This window comes from Hypomesus nipponensis, chromosome 2 (assembly GCF_054491055.1).
Source record: "Hypomesus nipponensis isolate SF chromosome 2, ASM5449105v1, whole genome shotgun sequence".
Lineage (NCBI taxonomy): Eukaryota > Metazoa > Chordata > Actinopteri > Osmeriformes > Osmeridae > Hypomesus > Hypomesus nipponensis.
Genome location: NC_140362.1, coordinates 443,584 through 460,871, shown reverse-complemented (window position 1 = coordinate 460,871; position 17,288 = coordinate 443,584). Strand labels below are relative to the sequence as shown.

The window sequence follows — 17,288 nt, the reverse complement described above, 5'->3', positions numbered from 1 at the left end:
TCTCCCTTCTTCTCTTTTTCTCTCTCCCACCTTCTATCTCTCTCTCTCTCCCCACCTCTCTCTCTCTCTCTCTCTCTCTCTCTCTCTCTCTCTCTCTCTCTCTCTCTCTCTCTCTCTCTCTCTCTCTCTCTCTGTCTCTCTCACCTCTCTCTCTCCCCACCTCTCTCTCTCCCCCCACCTCTCTCTCTCCCCCACCTCTCTCTCTCCCCCCACCTCTCTCTCTCCCCCCACCTCTCCCTCTCTCCCCACCTCTCTCTCTCTCTCTCTCTCTCTCTCTCTCTCTCTCTCTCTCTCTCTCTCTCTCTCTCTCTCTCTGTCTCTCTCACCTCTCTCTCTCCCCACCTCTCTCTCTCTCCCCACCTCTCTCTCTCCCCACCTCTCTCTCTCCCCCGCCTCTCTCTCCCCCACCTCTCCCTCTCTCCCCCACCTCTCTCTCTCCCCACCTCTCTCTCTCCCCACCTCTCTCTCTCCCCCACCTCTCTCTCTCCCCACACCTCTCTCTCTCCCCCCACCTCTCTCTCCCCCCACCTCTCTCTCTCCCCCCACCTCTCTCTCTCCCCCACCTCTCTCTCTCCCCACACCTCTCTCTCTCCCCCCACCTCTCTCTCCCCCCACCTCTCTCTCCCCCCACCTCTCTCTCTCCCCCACCTCTCTCTCTCTCCCCCACCTCTCTCTCTCCCCCCACCTCTCTCTCCCCCCACCTCTCCCTCTCTCCCCCACCTCTCCCTCTCTCCCCCACCTCTCTCTCTCTCCCCCACCTCTCTCTCTCCCCCCACCTCTCCCTCTCTCCCCCACCTCTCTCTCTCTCCCCCCACCTCTCTCTCTCCCCCCCACCTCACTCTCTCCCCACCCCACGAGTAGGCAGTACGAGTTTCTGCGACACTCGCTGATCACGAAGCAGCCAACTGAAATAGCAATGACAAAATGGCATGACATCAGTACAACTGTGCTGAAGAATAACTGATGAGTGCATGTGTATGAGTGTTTCATAGGGTAGCACAAGTGATGAGTGCATGTGTATGAGCACGTTTTTCAGTAGTTTTGCCCTAGACGCCCCCCCCCCCCCCCAAGGCTGGTCCTGTCACCTTCACAGGCCCCTCCCTCCCTGCCTGCCTCCATGCCTCCTTGCCTCCCTCTCTCCCTCCCTGCTTCCTGCTTTCTGCCTCTCTCTCTTCCTCCCTGCCTCTCTCTCCTCCTCCCTGCCTCTCTCTCTTCCTCCCTGCCTCTCTCTCCTCCTCCCTGCCTCCCTCTCCTCCTCCCTGCCTCCCTCTCTGCCCTCAGCTGCCATACATGGGAGGACGTGTCCTCGAGGAGGTGAGATGAGGAGGGAGGAGGTGAGAAGGAGGAGGTGAGATGAGGAGGGAGGAGGTGAGATGGAGGAGGTGAGATGAGGAGGGAGGAGGTGAGATGGAGGATGGAGGAGGGAGGAGGTGAGTAGGAGGAGGGAGGAGGTGAGATGGAGGAGGTGAGATGAGGAGGGAGGAGGTGAGATGGAGGATGGAGGAGGTGAGATGGAGGAGGTGAGATGAGGAGGGAGGGGGTGAGATGGAGGAGATGAGATGGAGGAGGGAGGAGGTGAGATGGAGGAGGTGAGATGAGGAGGGAGGGGGTGAGATGGAGGATGGAGTAGGTGTGATGGAGGAGGTGATATGAGGAGGGAGGGGGTGAGATGGAGGATGGAGGAGGTGAGATGGAGGAGGTGATATGAGGAGGGAGGGGGTGAGATGGAGGATGGAGGAGGTGAGATGGAGGAGGTGAGATGAGGAGGGAGGGGGTGAGATGGAGGATGGAGGAGGTGAGATGGAGGAGGTGAGATGAGGAGGGAAGAGGTGAGATGGAGGATGGAGGAGGTGAGATGGAGGAGGGAGGAGGTGAGATGAGGAGGGAGGGGGTGAGATGGAGGATGGAGGAGGTGAGATGGAGGAGGGAGGGGGTGAGATGGAGGATGGAGGAGGTGAGATGGAGGAGGTGAGATGAGGAGGGAGGGGGTGAGATGGAGGAGGGAGGAGGTGAGATGGAGGAAGGGAGACAGAAAACTTCTTTCCCTCTCTGCCTCTCCCTCTCTGCCTCTCCCTCTCTCCCTGCTACTTGTCATGCTTCAAAAGGATAGAGGGGAGAGAAAGAGAGAGGTTAGAATTTTTATTTTATTTTTCAATAGTGAAGAAAAGTTTACAAGGAGAGAAATAGACAATGTTTTCAAGCATGTGATGCAACATGAAACTTGATTCACAAAATGCATATTTATTTCTCAAAGAATTACAAAGACACCAAACTCCAAAACACATGGTGTCTGGTTGTTTACCAGAGCCTGTGATGCCTGAGGCTAGCCTGTGATGCCTGAGGTGCCTGTGATGCCTGAGGTGCCTGTGATGCCCGAGGCTAGACTGTAATGTCTGAGGTGCCTGTGATGCCTGAGGTGCCTGTGATGTCTGAGGTGCCTGTGATGCCTGAGGTGCCTGTGATGTCTGAGGTGCCTGTGATGCCTGAGGCTAGACTGTGATGCCTGAGGCTAGCCTGTGATGCCTGAGGTGCCTGTGATGCCTGAGGTGCCTGTGATGCCTGAGGCTAGCCTGAGGGATGTTTTAGATAGATGAACAGAGGGATCAGGGCCCCTACTTCCTGCTCTGCTACCAGACACCTGGGCGGTATTCCAGAAAGCGGGTTCAACAAACTGCGAACCTAACCCTGAACTCTGAGTTGATTTACTTAAAAATGGGAAACCCCAACTTTTCGGTTCCAGAAAAGCTGATTTGGATGCAGAGAAGCCTACATGTATGGTAGCTACTGTAGTTCTCTCCCCATGTACTTTTATTTACAGGCTTGTGTGGAATTGTCAGTTACACTGACATTATGAGAATAATGAATGTAAAAACGATTTGCACATTCTGATCCTGTTGAACAGAGCATGGATGCTGTACACAGTGAGATGTTCCTTTAATGGCAGGTGAATTCTGCATGAGGAACTGTTGAATTTAATGTAAGCTTGTGTATTCCCAGTTACCAGTAAAGGAGTTGTACAAACTGCATCTCATAAAGCAAGTGCCAGAAAGTGACCAAGAGATGGTATACTTGGTGGGTGGGTGTCAGATGGCTGAGCGGTTAGGGAATCGGGCTACCAATCAGAAGGTTACTGGTTAGATTTTTGGCTGTGCCAAATGACGTTGTGTCCCTGAGCAAGGCACTTCACCCTACTTGCCTCGGGGGAATGTCCCTGTACTTACTGTAAGTCGCTCTGGATAAGGACGTCTGCTAAATGACTAAATGTGAACGTATACTTAGGGCAAAAGAATAAAGGCTAATCTTGAAATTGATATGCACAGAAATTGATATCAGTCACCATGGACACTGACCAAAAGTTTGCGTTACCTCTCGATCTGGAACGAAAAACCCAGAGTTAGCCTCATTTCAGGGTTAACATACTCAGGGTTTTCAGTAAACCCGCTTTCTGGAATACCCCCCTGAGACTAGGGTGCTGTCGTTGTTGTTGGTGTTGTTGTTGTTGATGATGTTATTGTTTACTTCTGCTGTTGTCCATCACGTTATTCTCCAACCTTAGCAGGAAGTGCTTCTCTGAGATTGACCACACGGCTCCTCTGATTGGAAGTTGATGAGACCTCACCAGGCTTCTCTGTAGTCACCCAGCCTGGAGAGGGTGATGTCCAGAACCACACAGTGGTGCCAGATTCTCCCTCTGATCTCAACATCTTTCTTCTGCCTTCCCACCATCCCGAACGTCTGGCAGACATGATCTCTGTTAGATGTGTGCTTGTTCTCTGGTAGCAGGAGACCAGGGGGGGACAGACCCTAGCCCTGCTGCAGTACACAGAGGACTGGGTCTGGGACACACTAACACCATGACCTCATCCTGCAGGCGTACCACCCCCCTCAACTGCCCCCATCCCTTATCCTTTCATCCCTCATGATCTCATCCCTTCCAGGACTGTGGGGTGTGTATAAAATGTCTGGGGTGTGTGGTTTGTGTAGTGTACAGGGTGTGGAGGGAATGTAGAGTACAGGGTGTGGAGTGTACAGGGTGTGGAGTGTACAGGATGTGGAGTGTACAGGGTGTGGAGTGTACAGGGTGTGGAGTGTACAGGATGTGGAGTGTACAGGGTGTGGAGTGTACAGGGTGTGGAGTGTACAGGATGTGGAGTGTACAGGATGTGGAGTGTACAGGATGTGGAGTGTACAGGGCGTGGAGTGTACAGGGCGTGGAGTGTACAGGATGTGGAGTGTACAGGGTGTGGAGTGTACAGGGTGTGGAGTGTACAGGATGTGGAGTGTACAGGATGTGGAGTGTACAGGATGTGGAGTGTACAGGATGTGGAGTGTACAGGATGTGGAGTGTACAAGGTGTGCCTGTGTGGACCTGGTGGAAGGTAGATCGATCAAGACAGATAGCCATGTCTGTTAGTGAGGCTCCATAGATCAGTCTGCTATTGTCCTCACCGAAGACCTGCGCTTCCCCTTGACTCTGAGTTCACTGCCAGACAGGAGACTGCCTATTTGTCAGTAGTAGTTGGAGAAGACAAATGGTGTTTTTTTGCCTGATAACAAGACTCTGTGTGACAGAGATAAGAGTCTGAAGGATCGCAGTTCACCTTGAGGAAAGTCAGGAAAATACATACAACTCTACTAAACCATAACTGCAAGAACTTGCGGTCCTCTAATGGAAAAGCCAGTTAGATTAAACAACAACAGATAAATGATAAAAATAATACAAATATTGTTCTGTCTGGAGTATTTCCAGTGACTACAAGATTTGGTAACCATGGTTCAGGCAGGAGGACTCAGTATAGTATTTACTTGATACTTTATTCACACGGTACAACACATCATTGTAACATTTGATTTGGCTTTATGGTTCTGCTTGCATCGGCTCCCTGCCGCACCTAACGGAGACACCGTCTGGACCTCCGAGCAGAGAGCAGCGACGCATTCCCCCTACGACAGGAAACACAGAACCAAGGGTGGAGGCTGGGGAGGCGGAGGCAGCAGATTAAACAGAAGCACCCTGTGTCGCACTAGCAAAGCAGAGTGCAGCGATATCCTGATTAAATAGCCCGCCCTGCTAAGAAGGTGTGCCCCTGTGATATGACGCGCTGCCAGTGACACGCTGCTAATGAGGCGCTATGTCTTGCGTCCCCCTGCATGAACCAGCTCCGCTTGTTTTTCTTTCCACGTTAGTCCGTTCTAATCCTGATTCCTTGGCTTTCCTATGCATTAGTGAACGAATATAATTAGTGTATAATTTATTGAGTGAATGTAGAAAGTATTTAATGTAGAATGTAATAAGTGAATGTACAATGTATTTAGTAAATAGGGAATGTAATTTGTAAATTAAGATTCTATTATATGGTAGTCTGGTCTGTTCTGGGTCTGGGTCTGGGAAGGAAGAGGGCGTAGAGGACTGGAGGGACTGGGAAAGTAGAGGACTGGGGGTTGGGGGGCTGGGAAGGTAGAAGACTGGGGGGGTGGGGGGCTGGGAAGGTAGAGGACTGGGTGGGTGGGGGGCTGGGAAGGTAGAGGACTGGGTGGGTGGGGGGCTGGGAAGGTAGAGGGTGTAAAGGACTGGGGGGGCTGGGAAGGTAGAGGACTGGGTGGGTGGGGGGCTGGGAAGGTAGAGGACTGGGGGGGTGGGGGGCTGGGAAGGTAGAGGACTGGGGGGGCTGGGAAGGTAGAGGACTGGGGGGGTGGGGGGGCTGGGAAGGTAGAGGACTGGGGGGGTGGGGGGCTGGGAAGGTAGAGGACTGGGGGGGTGGGGGGCTGGGAAGGTAGAGGACTGGGGGGGCTGGGAAGGTAGAGGACTGGGGGGGCTGGGAAGGTAGAGGACTGGGGGGGTGGGGGGGGCTGGGAAGGTAGAGGACTGGGGGGGCTGGGAAGGTAGAGGACTGGGGGGTGGGGGGCTGGGAAGGTAGAGGACTGGGGGGGCTGGGAAGGTAGAGGACTGGGGGGGTGGGGGGCTGGGAAGGTAGAGGACTGGGGGGGCTGGGAAGGTAGAGGACTGGGGGGGTGGGGGGCTGGGAAGGTAGAGGACTGGGGGGGCTGGGAAGGTAGAGGACTGGGGGGGCTGGGAAGGTAGAGGACTGGGGGGGTGGGGGGTGTTTAGAGAAAAGGAGATGGAGAAGTTAGAGGGGGAAGGAGGGAGGGTGTTCCTTTGCATGGCAGCTTGATTTATGAACACCTTTGAAGTGAGCTCATTCCAGCCACACAACAAGCTCTGCGTGGCGGAGTAGGGGCGTTCTCCCTGCGGTACCAGAGAGGGAAACAAACGACCCCAGGGTCAACCCCCCCCTGCACAGCACCGTGCACTGATGCACTTCCTGGTTCCAGGACCATTCATCAGCATGCATGTTAAAACGAGCCAGACAGACTCCCAACAGACACTGGACACCCCCCCTTTCTTTCTCTCTCTCTCTCTCTCTCTCTCTCTCTCTCTCTCTCTCTCTCTCTCTCTCTCTCTCTCTCTCTCTCTCTCTCTCTCTCTTTATTTCTCTGTATAAGGTGTCATGGCTCCGTGGGGGAGAGAGACACTGCTGCACGAGCTAGGGAGGACTCCCTCCTCTTAATGTTTGTGTGTGTATGCGTGTGTGTGTGTGTGTGTGTGTGTGTGTGTGTGTGTGTGTGTGCGTGAGTGTGTGTGATAAAGGGAGGGGCAAGTAGAGGCAGGGGCAGAACTTTTCAAAAGCTTCTGATGTTTAGCCATCCCAGTCAACTCCTTTTTGGCAGTTACAGTATCAGGGTCAGGGCTCTGACAGGTGGAGGTGTGTCGTGGGTGGAGACAGAGGGCAGGTGGAGGTGTGTTGTGGGCAGCAGCAGTGTTCAGGAGCAGCAGTGTTCAGGAGCAGCAGTGTTCAGGTAGCAGCAGTGTTCAGGTAGCAGCAGTGTTCAGGAGCAGCAGTGTTCAGGAGCAGCAGTGTTCAGGTAGCAGCAGGTAGCAGCAGTGTTCAGGTAGCAGCAGTGTTCAGGTAGCAGCAGGTAGCAGCAGTGTTCAGGTAGCAGCAGTGTTCAGGTAGCAGCAGGTAGCAGCAGTGTTCAGGTAGCAGCAGTGTTCAGGTAGCAGCAGTGTTCAGGTAGCAGCAGGTAGCAGCAGTGTTCAGGTAGCAGCAGTGTTCAGGTAGCAGCAGGTAGCAGCAGTGTTCAGGTAGCAGCAGTGTTCAGGTAGCAGCAGGTAGCAGCAGTGTTCAGGTAGCAGCAGTGTTCAGGTAGCAGCAGTGTTCAGGTAGCAGCAGGTAGCAGCAGTGTTCAGGTAGCAGCAGTGTTCAGGTAGCAGCAGGTAGCAGCAGTGTTCAGGTAGCAGCAGTGTTCAGGTAGCAGCAGGTAGCAGCAGTGTTCAGGTAGCAGCAGTGTTCAGGTAGCAGCAGGTAGCAGCAGTGTTCAGGTAGCAGCAGTGTTCAGGTAGCAGCAGGTAGCAGCAGTGTTCAAGTAGCAGCAGTGTTCAGGTAGCAGCAGGTAGCAGCAGTGTTCAGGTAGCAGCAGTGTTCAGGTAGCAGCAGGTAGCAGCAGTGTTCAGGTAGCAGCAGTGTTCAGGTAGCAGCAGTGTTCAGGTAGCAGCAGGTAGCAGCAGTGTTCAGGTAGCAGCAGTGTTCAGGTAGCAGCAGGTAGCAGCAGGTAGCAGCGGTGTTCAGGTAGCAGCAGGTAGCAGCAGTGTTCAGGTAGCAGCAGTGTGCAGGTTGCAGCAGTGTTCAGGAGCAGCAGTGTTCAGGAGCAGCAGTGTTCAGGAGCAGCAGTGTGCAGGTTGCAGCAGTGTTCAGGAGCAGCAGTGTTCAGGAGCAGCAGTGTGCAAGTAGCAGCAGTGTTCAGGTAGCAGCAGTGTTCAGGTAGCAGCAGGTAGCAGCAGTGTTCAGGAGCAGCAGTGTGCAGGTAGCAGCAGTGTTCAGGAGCAGCAGTGTTCAGGAGCAGCAGTGTTCAGGTAGCAGCAGTGTTCAGGTAGCAGCAGTGTTCAGGTAGCAGCAGGTAGCAGCAGTGTTCAGGTAGCAGCAGGGTTCAGGTAGCAGCAGTGTTCAGGAGCAGCAGTGTTCAGGAGCAGCAGTGTGCAGGTAGCAGCAGTGTTCAGGAGCAGCAGTGTTCAGGTAGCAGCAGTGTTCAGGTAGCAGCAGTGTTCAGGTAGCAGCAGGTAGCAGCAGTGTTCAGGTAGCAGCAGTGTTCAGGTAGCAGCAGGTAGCAGCAGTGTTCAAGTAGCAGCAGTGTTCAGGTAGCAGCAGGTAGCAGCAGTGTTCAGGTAGCAGCAGTGTTCAGGTAGCAGCAGGTAGCAGCAGTGTTCAGGTAGCAGCAGTGTTCAGGTAGCAGCAGTGTTCAGGTAGCAGCAGGTAGCAGCAGTGTTCAGGTAGCAGCAGTGTTCAGGTAGCAGCAGGTAGCAGCAGGTAGCAGCGGTGTTCAGGTAGCAGCAGGTAGCAGCAGTGTTCAGGTAGCAGCAGTGTGCAGGTTGCAGCAGTGTTCAGGAGCAGCAGTGTTCAGGAGCAGCAGTGTTCAGGAGCAGCAGTGTGCAGGTTGCAGCAGTGTTCAGGAGCAGCAGTGTTCAGGAGCAGCAGTGTGCAAGTAGCAGCAGTGTTCAGGTAGCAGCAGTGTTCAGGTAGCAGCAGGTAGCAGCAGTGTTCAGGAGCAGCAGTGTGCAGGTAGCAGCAGTGTTCAGGAGCAGCAGTGTTCAGGAGCAGCAGTGTTCAGGTAGCAGCAGTGTTCAGGTAGCAGCAGTGTTCAGGTAGCAGCAGGTAGCAGCAGTGTTCAGGTAGCAGCAGGGTTCAGGTAGCAGCAGTGTTCAGGAGCAGCAGTGTTCAGGAGCAGCAGTGTGCAGGTAGCAGCAGTGTTCAGGAGCAGCAGTGTTCAGGTAGCAACAGTGTTCAGGTAGCAGCAGTGTTCAGGTAGCAGCAGGTAGCAGCAGTGTTCAGGTAGCAGCAGTGTTCAGGTAGCAGCAGTGTTCACTTAGCAGCAGTGTTCAGGAGCAGCAGTGTGCAGGTTGCAGCAGTGTTCAGGTAGCAGCAGAGAGGTCTGAATTGTGGGTGTTGTGACTGCCCTGGCAGGAGTTTAGCCCTGCAGGGCTCAGGTTGCTCCTGCACGCCTCAGCCGACACACCCCAGATGTTCCGCTGGAGCGTATGCAGGGTTTCTCTCCTTTCCTTTCAAAGGGAAGACAGCTTAGAGCCCGAGCTGGAGTCTGGTTTTACTTTACTGATGTAAACTAACTAGCCGGTGAAGCCACCTCCCTGAAATTAGTTTTTTGCAGGTTGGGATGTCTGAGTGTGAAAATCCTAAGACAGCTCCTTCATGGTGGCTGAGATGCAGTGTGACATGGAGAGTTGTAGTGTTGTTGTTTGGTGTCAAATGAAGCATCATGGCAGCTTGTGTGTGTGTGTGTTTGAGTGTGTGTGTATATTTCCTCTACCGTCATTCACACAAACTGACTCCCTCAAGAGTCCTCAGTGTCCTATCTCCCCCCGTCTGAATGATGGCTTCAGAGTGTCTCCCAGCTCAGCCAGCCCATAATTATCTCTAAGAGTTGTGTTTAGCTCCAGACCAGTGACATTCTCAGACATTATTCTCAATCACTATAAAACTCCCGTTGAAAGTGAAGTCAACTCTAAACTGGTTTTGTCTCTATCCTCCCCAGAATAAACAACTGACACGTCTGCCACATTTGTTTTCACAGAACACATTTTTGCTGAACTGGCCTCTCTTTTTCTCTCCTGTCCTGTCCTCTCCTGTCTTCTCTCCTTTCCTCTCCTCTCCTGTCTTCTCTCCTCTCCTCTCATGTCCTCTCCTTTCTTCTCCTGTCCTGTCCTCTCATGTCCCCTCTCCTCCCCTGTCCTCTGTCCTCTCTCATTTCCTCTCCTTTCCTCTCCTTTCCTTTCCTCTCCTCTTTTGTCCTGTCCTCTCCCCTGTCCTGTCCTCTCTCCTGTCCTGTCCTCTCTCCTCTCCTGTCCTCTCATTTCCTCTCCTTTCCTTTTCTCTCCTGTCCTCTCTCCTCTCCTCCAGTCCTCTCCTCACCTGTCCCCTTTCCTGTCCTCTCCTGTCTCCTCTCCTCCTGTCCCCTTTCCTGTCCTCTCCTGTCCTCTCCTGTCTCCTCTCCTCCTGTCCCCTCTCCTTTCCTCTCCTTTCCTCTCCTCTGCCCCCCCTCCTGTCCTCTGTCCTGTCCTCTCTCCTCTTCTGTGTCCTCTCCTTTCCTCTCCTTTCCTCTCCTTTCATTTCCTCTAATTTCCTCTCCTTTCCTCTCTTCCCCTGTCCCCTCTCATTTTCTCTCCTTTCCTTTGCTCTCCTGTCCTCTCTCCTGTCCTACTGTCCTGTCCTCTTCTGTTTCCTCTCCTGTCTCCTCTCCTCCTGTCCTCTCCTGTCCTCTCTCCTGTCTCCTCTCCTCCTGTCCTGTCCTCTGTCCTCTCCTCTTCTGTCTCCTCTCCTGCGGTTCCTGGTTGTGCTGGTCAAAGTTCAGCTAGAGTTACACAGCAACACAGAAGCTCTTATCAGAAGCAGCTGAATCACCGGCCACAGTGCTCATTACGAAGTGGCGAGGCATCCAGATGACGCTGGGCGGGCAGCGCTCCTCTGCAGGTGCTGATTAGTGACATCTGTCTGGAGGACTGTGTTTACAGGACAGCCTTGTCATCAGCTCCCTGGCCAGCAGTGGTTACAGGCTCAGGGACAATGACAGGCTGGGGTGAGGTGTGACAGTGTGTGTGAGTTTGTTGGTGTGTGTGTGTGTGTGTGTGTGTGTGGGTGTGTGTTGGAGAGTGTGTGTGTGTGTTAGCGAGTGTGGGTGTGTGTAGGCGTGTGTGTGTTAGAGAGTGTGTGCTTAGAGACCTGCTATGGTTGGTTAGTGCTAACTGGTTTAAATTGTTGTACTCGCTGCAAAATATTTTATTTTTTACTATTGCTTGCTTTTTTACAGGCACACTTGCACTTATAGTGACTCATGTTGTTTAATTGTAACTTGTTTAACTACATGCTCTTATGGTTCTTCCCTTTGGCTCTTATTTTTGGTTGTTCACAAAATGTGCTTCATGTTTTGGCTACCCGCAATGTTTTTGGGGCTATCTTGTTGTTATTATCAGTGACCTATGCACTTTGTAAAGCTCTCTCTTGGAAGTCGCTTTGGATAAAAGTGTCTGCTAAATTAATAAATGTAAATGTAAATATATGTGTGTGTGTGTTAGAGTGCGTGTGTGTGTGTACCAGGGTTTTCGCCTACGACGCTGCAAAGAATGTCAGCCTTCTTCTGTTTACCAACAGCACCCAATCAGAAGCTGTTTACCCCAATGGAACGTAAACTGTGGCTCAGATTGCTCAACGCGACCCTATGAAACGGCAGCATCACCATCATCTCCCTCTCTCTCTCTCTCTCTCTCTCTCTCTCTCTCTCTCTCTCTCTCTCTCTCTCTCTCTCTCTCTCTCTCTCTCTCTCTTTCTCTCTCTTCAATGTTGATGTATTGGCCATCTTGGTAACCTCTAGACTCAATGGTGCTAGTGTGTTGACTGCCTGGGCGACAGCTAGCAGCTGTCAGGGTCAGCTAGCTGGCTGGCCTGCTCTGTGTGCTGTGTGCTGTGTGCTGTGTGCTGTGTGCTGTGTGCTCAGTGCTGTGTGCTGGGTGTTGTGTGCTCAGTGCTGTGTGCTCAGTACTGTGTGCTCAGTGCTGTGTGCTGGGTGTTGTGTGCTCAGTGCTGTGTGCTCAGTGCTGTGTGCTGGGTGTTGTGTGCTCAGTGCTGTGTGCTCAGTGCTGTGTGCTGGGTGCTCAGTGCTGTGTGCTCAGTGCTGTGTGCTGGGTGCTGTGTGCTCAGTGCTGGTTGCTGGGTGCTCAGTGCTATGTGCTGTGTGCTGTGTGCTGGGTGTTGTGTGCTCAGTGCTGTGTGCTGGGTGTTGTGTGCTCAGTGCTGTGTGCTGGGTGTTGTGTGCTCAGTGCTGTGTGCTCAGTGCTGTGTGCTGGGTGCTCAGTGCTGTGTGCTCAGTGCTGTGTGCTGGGTGCTGGGTGCTGTGTGCTCAGTGCTGGTTGCTGTGTGCTCAGTGCTGTGTGCTGGGTGCTCAGTGCTGTGTGCTCAGTGCTGTGTGCTGGGTGCTGTGTGCTCAGTGCTTTGTGCTGTGTGCTCAGTGCTGGTTGCTGGGTGCGCAGTGCTATGTGCTGTGTGCTCAGTGCTTTGTGCTGTGTGCTCAGTGCTGTGTGCTCAGTGCTGTGTGCTCAGTGCTGGGTGCTCAGTGCTATGTGCTGTGTGCTCAGTGCTGGGTGCTGTGTGCTCAGTGCTATGTGCTGTGTGCTCAGTGCTGTGTGCTGTGTGCTCAGTGCTTTGTGCTGTGTGCTCAGTGCTGTGTGCTCAGTGCTGTGTGCTCAGTGCTGGGTGCTCAGTGCTATGTGCTGTGTGCTCAGTGCTGGGTGCTGTGTGCTCAGTGCTATGTGCTGTGTGCTCAGTGCTGTGTGCTGTGTGCTCAGTGCTGTGTGCTCAGTGCTTTGTGCTGGGTGCTGTGTGCTCAGTGCTATGTGCTGTGTGCTCAGTGCTGTGTGCTGTGTGCTGTGTGCTCAGTGCTGTGTGCTCAGTGCTTTGTGCTATGTGCTGTGTGCTGTGTGCTCAGTGCTGTGTGCTCAGTGCTGTGTGCTCAGTGCTGTGTGCTGTGTGCTGGAAATAATTTTTTTGTCCACCGGCCACTGTGGCTGGTGGATTTCAAAATCTACCAGCCACTCAATGTTTTTACCAGCCACTTTTTTGTTTTTAACCGACGTGTAACTGCATGTGAAAATTAACACTACAAGATCTACAATACTTAAGCAGTTTATTTAATCTCAATACTCAATGAAACACTGACACTTTCTTTTTCTCTCTTATACATACACAAACCACGAACTGATATACATTTCATTAAATGAGAATGGCAGATTAAACAACAAACTTACATTCCTCCACCCATCCTCCCCACTCCCAGTACAATCCCAGTACAATTTACTCCTGCTCATCAGTATCAGACTGTGAAGTTTCAGATTTGCTTTCCTGAGCGTTCTTCTTCCAAGACAGGGCAAACTGCCCCCACGAAGCGGAGCGGTGTAGCTTCATTCTGAAGGGGCTTATTTCCCCGATAATGACAACGGCTTCTATACATTATCCCGCTTATTACACGTCTGCTTGCCAAAAAAAAAACTTAACACAGTGTGTCTTTTTTACAAATTATATGTTACCATTCGTAGTGTTGATCAGCAGAGAAATAGTTTGCCAAAGACATTGATCTTTATAGACGTTGAACATTCTTCAGGCTTCAAATCAGCTGAGTCGCTAAGCAACAGAGTACGGGGTTGAAAAGTTACCGGACTACATGCGGAGTGTTACGAAAGACGTGAATCCGAGGCAAAAGGCCACTTCTCTTGACAGCGGTCATTAACATAGACATATATACATGTCTATGGTCAGTAATACATAGCATTGCTCTGTTATCGAAAAATTATTGACCGCAGAATGTTGGGAAGCCCCATTCAAGTGAATGGAGGAACAGCCGTGTAATAATTGTATTTACCCGCCACGGTGGCCGGTAGGTGAAGCGAGTTTACCCGCCAGAACACCAAATCACCCGCATTTGGCTGGTGGAAGGTGCATTTGGCTGGTGGGGGTGCATTTGGCTGGTGGGGGGTGCATTTGGCTGGTGGGGGGTGCATTTGGCTGGTGGGGGGTGCATTTGGCTGGTGGGGGGTGCATTTGGCTGGTGGGGGTGTTAATTTCCATCCCTGCAGAGGAGCCCTACTCAGAGACAGGAAGTTGTAAACACTGCTCCAGGGTCATTGTCCTTGAGAGGATGAAGGGCCCTCTTCTCTCTCTGGGAGGAAGGAGGGGAGGGGGTAGGGGTGGAAATGGTTGGGAGTGAGGTGTGTGGTTGGGGGAGGAGGGGTGTGTGGTTGGGGGAGGAGGGGTTTGTGGTTGGGGGAGGAGGGGTGTGTGGTTGGGGGAGGAGGGGTTTGTGGTTGGGGGAGTAGGGGTGTGTGGTTGGGGGAGGAGGGGTTAGTGGTTGGGGGAGGAGGGGTGTGTGGTTGGGGGAGGAGGGGTTTGTGGTTGGGGGAGGAGGGGTGTGTGGTTGGGGGAGGAGGGGTTTGTGGTTGGGGGAGGAGGGGTGTGTGGTTGGGGGAGGAGGGGTGTGTGGTTGGGGGAGGGGTGGCTGGGTGATGTGTGGATGCCAGGGTCCTGGGTCACACACTGATGTCAGCTAGCTGCCCATGGGAGCGGGGGACCAGGCCCTGGGGGGAGGTGAATACCCTCCTTCCTCCCCCTCTCTCCTCCCCCTCTCTCCTCACCCTCCTTCCTCCCCCTCTCTCCTCCCCCTCTCTCCTCACCCTCCCTCCTCCCCGCCCTCCTCCCTCTCTCTCCTCACCCGCCCTCCTCACCCGCCCTCCTCCCCCTCCCTCTTCACCCTGCCTCCTCACCTGCCCTCCTCCCCCTCCTTCCTCCCCCGTCTTCCTCCCCCTCCTCCCTCCTCCCCCTCCTTCCTCCTCCCCCTCCTTCCTCCTTCCCCGTCTTCCTCCCCCTCCTTCCTCCTTCCCCCTCCCCCTCCCTGAGCTGCTCCAGCTCATGTGCTCTGACAGCCACAGAACAGATCCTGTCTTCTCTGGGTGTGTTTACCTAGCGGCTGTGGCACATTCCCTCATGTGAACTTCCCTTGCAGCCATCGCAAGCAGCCTGCTGCATTATCTTAACTGATTGCCGTCCGGATGGTCAGAGCTACAACTCTCCTCTCCAGAGACCATAAATCCACCCTGCAGTTCAGAGAGCGGCCAAGAGCCGGCCAGAGCTGGTCCTCAGCCCGGCACATCTCCAGGACCCTGCGTGAGGCCTTCCACGTCCCAGAACAAGCCCTCCTCCTTCAGTGTGTTTGGACATCTCACATACTGTACATTACTGCTGCCTGGCTGTGGTGCTAACATTACTGCTGACTGGCTGTGGTGCTAACATTACTGCTGCCTGGCTGTGGTGCTAACATTACTGCTGACTGGCTGTGGTGCTAACATTACTGCTGCCTGGCTGTGGTGCTAACATTACTGCTGACTGTCTGTGGTGCTAACATTACTGCTGACTGGCTGTGGTGCTAACATTACTGCTGACTGGCTGTGGTGCTAACATTACTGCTGCCTGGCTGTGGTGCTAACATTACTGCTGACTGGCTGTGGTGCTAACATTACTGCTGACTGGCTGTGGTGCTAACATTACTGCTGACTGGCTGTGGTGCTAACATTACTGCTGACTGGCTGTGGTGCTAACATTACTGCTGACTGGCTGTGGTGCTAACAGCAGTGAATCAGCCCTGAGTGCTGTTTCATCAGCAGCTTAAACTGTCTGTCTGTCTGTCTGTCTGTCTGTCTGTCTGTCTGACTGGGAGAGGCCTGTCTGACACAGAGGAACTGGGAGAGGCCTGTAGACAGATGGTGTACAGGTGATGTAAAGGTGGTGTGTACAGGTGGTGTGTACAGGTGGTGTAAAGGTGGTCTGTACAGGTGGTGTACAGGTGGTGTGTACAGGTGGTGTACAGGTGGTCTGTACAGGTGGTTTACAGGTGGTTTAACAGGTGGTGTACAGGTGGTTTACAGGTGGTGTACAGGTGGTGTACAGGGGGTCTGTACAGGTGGTGTACAGGTGGTGTACAGGTGATGTAAAGGTGGTGTGTACAGGTGGTGTGTACAGGTGGTTTACAGGTGGTGTACAGGTGGTGTGTACAGGTGGTGTACAGGTGGTCTGTACAGGTGGTGTACAGGTGGTGTACAGGTGGTGTACAGGTGGTTTACAGGTCAAAAGAAACGTTTTTCATTTCTGGCACATTCAGTGAAGTTTGGCTAGCAACAGAGCTATAGTAGGCTAGCTTGCTTGTAGCACAATTCAGCTTCTCCACACAGGGCTCTAGACTGAGACCAAATGGTCGCTTTTGGCTTTTTTACTATTACTAATAATAATAATACATTTTATGTATATAGCGCTTTTCAAAACACTCAAAGTCACTTTACATGGTTAAAATAAACATAAAACAAGCACATCATATAAAATCACAGCATTTTTACACATTAAAAGCAGATCTAGAAAGGTGCGTTTTAACTAATGATTTAAAAGTTGACAGGTTGGTGCAGTCTCTGATGGGTTTGGGGAGTGAGTTCCAGAGGGAGGGAGCGGTGATGGAGAAAGCTCTGTCACCCAGGAGTGGTGCTTGGTCCTGAGTGGGGAGGTTGGCATCAGAGGAACGGAGGGAGCGGGAGGGAGTGTGGTGGTGGAGCAGGTCGGTGAGGTAGCGGGGGGCCTGGTTGTTAAGGGCTTTGTGAGTGAGTAGGACTTTAAAGATGCGTTGTGGGACGGGGAGCCAGTGGAGCTTCTTGACTTACTGACAATGATCGCTTCCAGCAAACTTCTTTTGAATTAGCCATTTCCCCCTAAATAAATATCAAGCTTATTTACGTGTTTGGGGGCATATTTTCAGTTAGCAGATGGTACTGTTTGAATCGCGATTCCATCTGAAAAATACTGCTGGTGACTACGTCGTTAGAATAGCTTCTTTCAAAGGGGGTTCAGCTTGTTTAATAATAAATGGACCCATCTGCAACCGACGCAAGCAAGCAGACCCTACCCTCTCTAGTTGATTTTGTTTTAACTCCTTGTATCTCAGGACTTAAAGTCACAATGACCCCCCTCCCCCGTCCTGCAGTCCAAACTGACTCTGTTTGTACTCCTCTCTCTCAGCTGAACTGACTATGTTTGTACTCTGTCTCAGCTGAACTGACATGACCCCCCCCCCTTCCTCTCTCTCAGAACTGGAGCAGGTCACCATGAGTGATCGCTTCGACTGTGGGAACTGCAAGGAGTCTCTTTACGGGCGCAAGTACATCCAGACAGACGATCAGCCCTACTGCATCCCCTGCTACGACTCGCTGTTCGCCAACACCTGCGACGAGTGCAAGGAACTCATCGCCCACGACGCCAGGGTGAGGCTAATACAGAGGCAGCCATTTTGAACCTGCCATTCTGAGGACCGTATCTCAGGACGCTCACTTCTGAGCTGGTTAGCTTCAGGACGCTCACTTCTGAGCTGGTTAGCTTCAGGACGCTCACTTCTGAGCTGGTTAGCTACAGGACGCTCACTTCTGAGCTGGTTAGCTTCAGGACGCTCACTTCTGAGCTGGTTAGCTTCAGGACGCTCACTTCTGAGCTGCTTAGCTTCAGGACGCTCACTTCTGAGCTGGTTAGCTTCAGGACGCTCACTTCTGAGCTGGTTAGCTTCAGGACGCTCACTTCTGAGCTGGTTAGCTTCAGGACGCTCACTTCTGAGCTGGTTAGCTACAGGACGCTCACTTCTGAGCTGCT

The 17,288-nt window shown here is 52.8% G+C and overlaps 1 protein-coding gene across 1 annotated transcript in view; it reads left to right on the top strand.

The window, feature by feature from the left end:
• Positions 1-17,288, top strand: part of fhl3a (four and a half LIM domains 3a) — a 32,791-nt gene that overhangs the window by 7,232 nt on the left and 8,271 nt on the right. Inside the window, exon 2 of the mRNA XM_084702164.1 lies at positions 16,737-16,909. Coding sequence (XP_084558290.1) covers positions 16,737-16,909 — 173 coding nt within the window. The remainder of the gene's footprint in view (positions 1-16,736; positions 16,910-17,288) is intronic.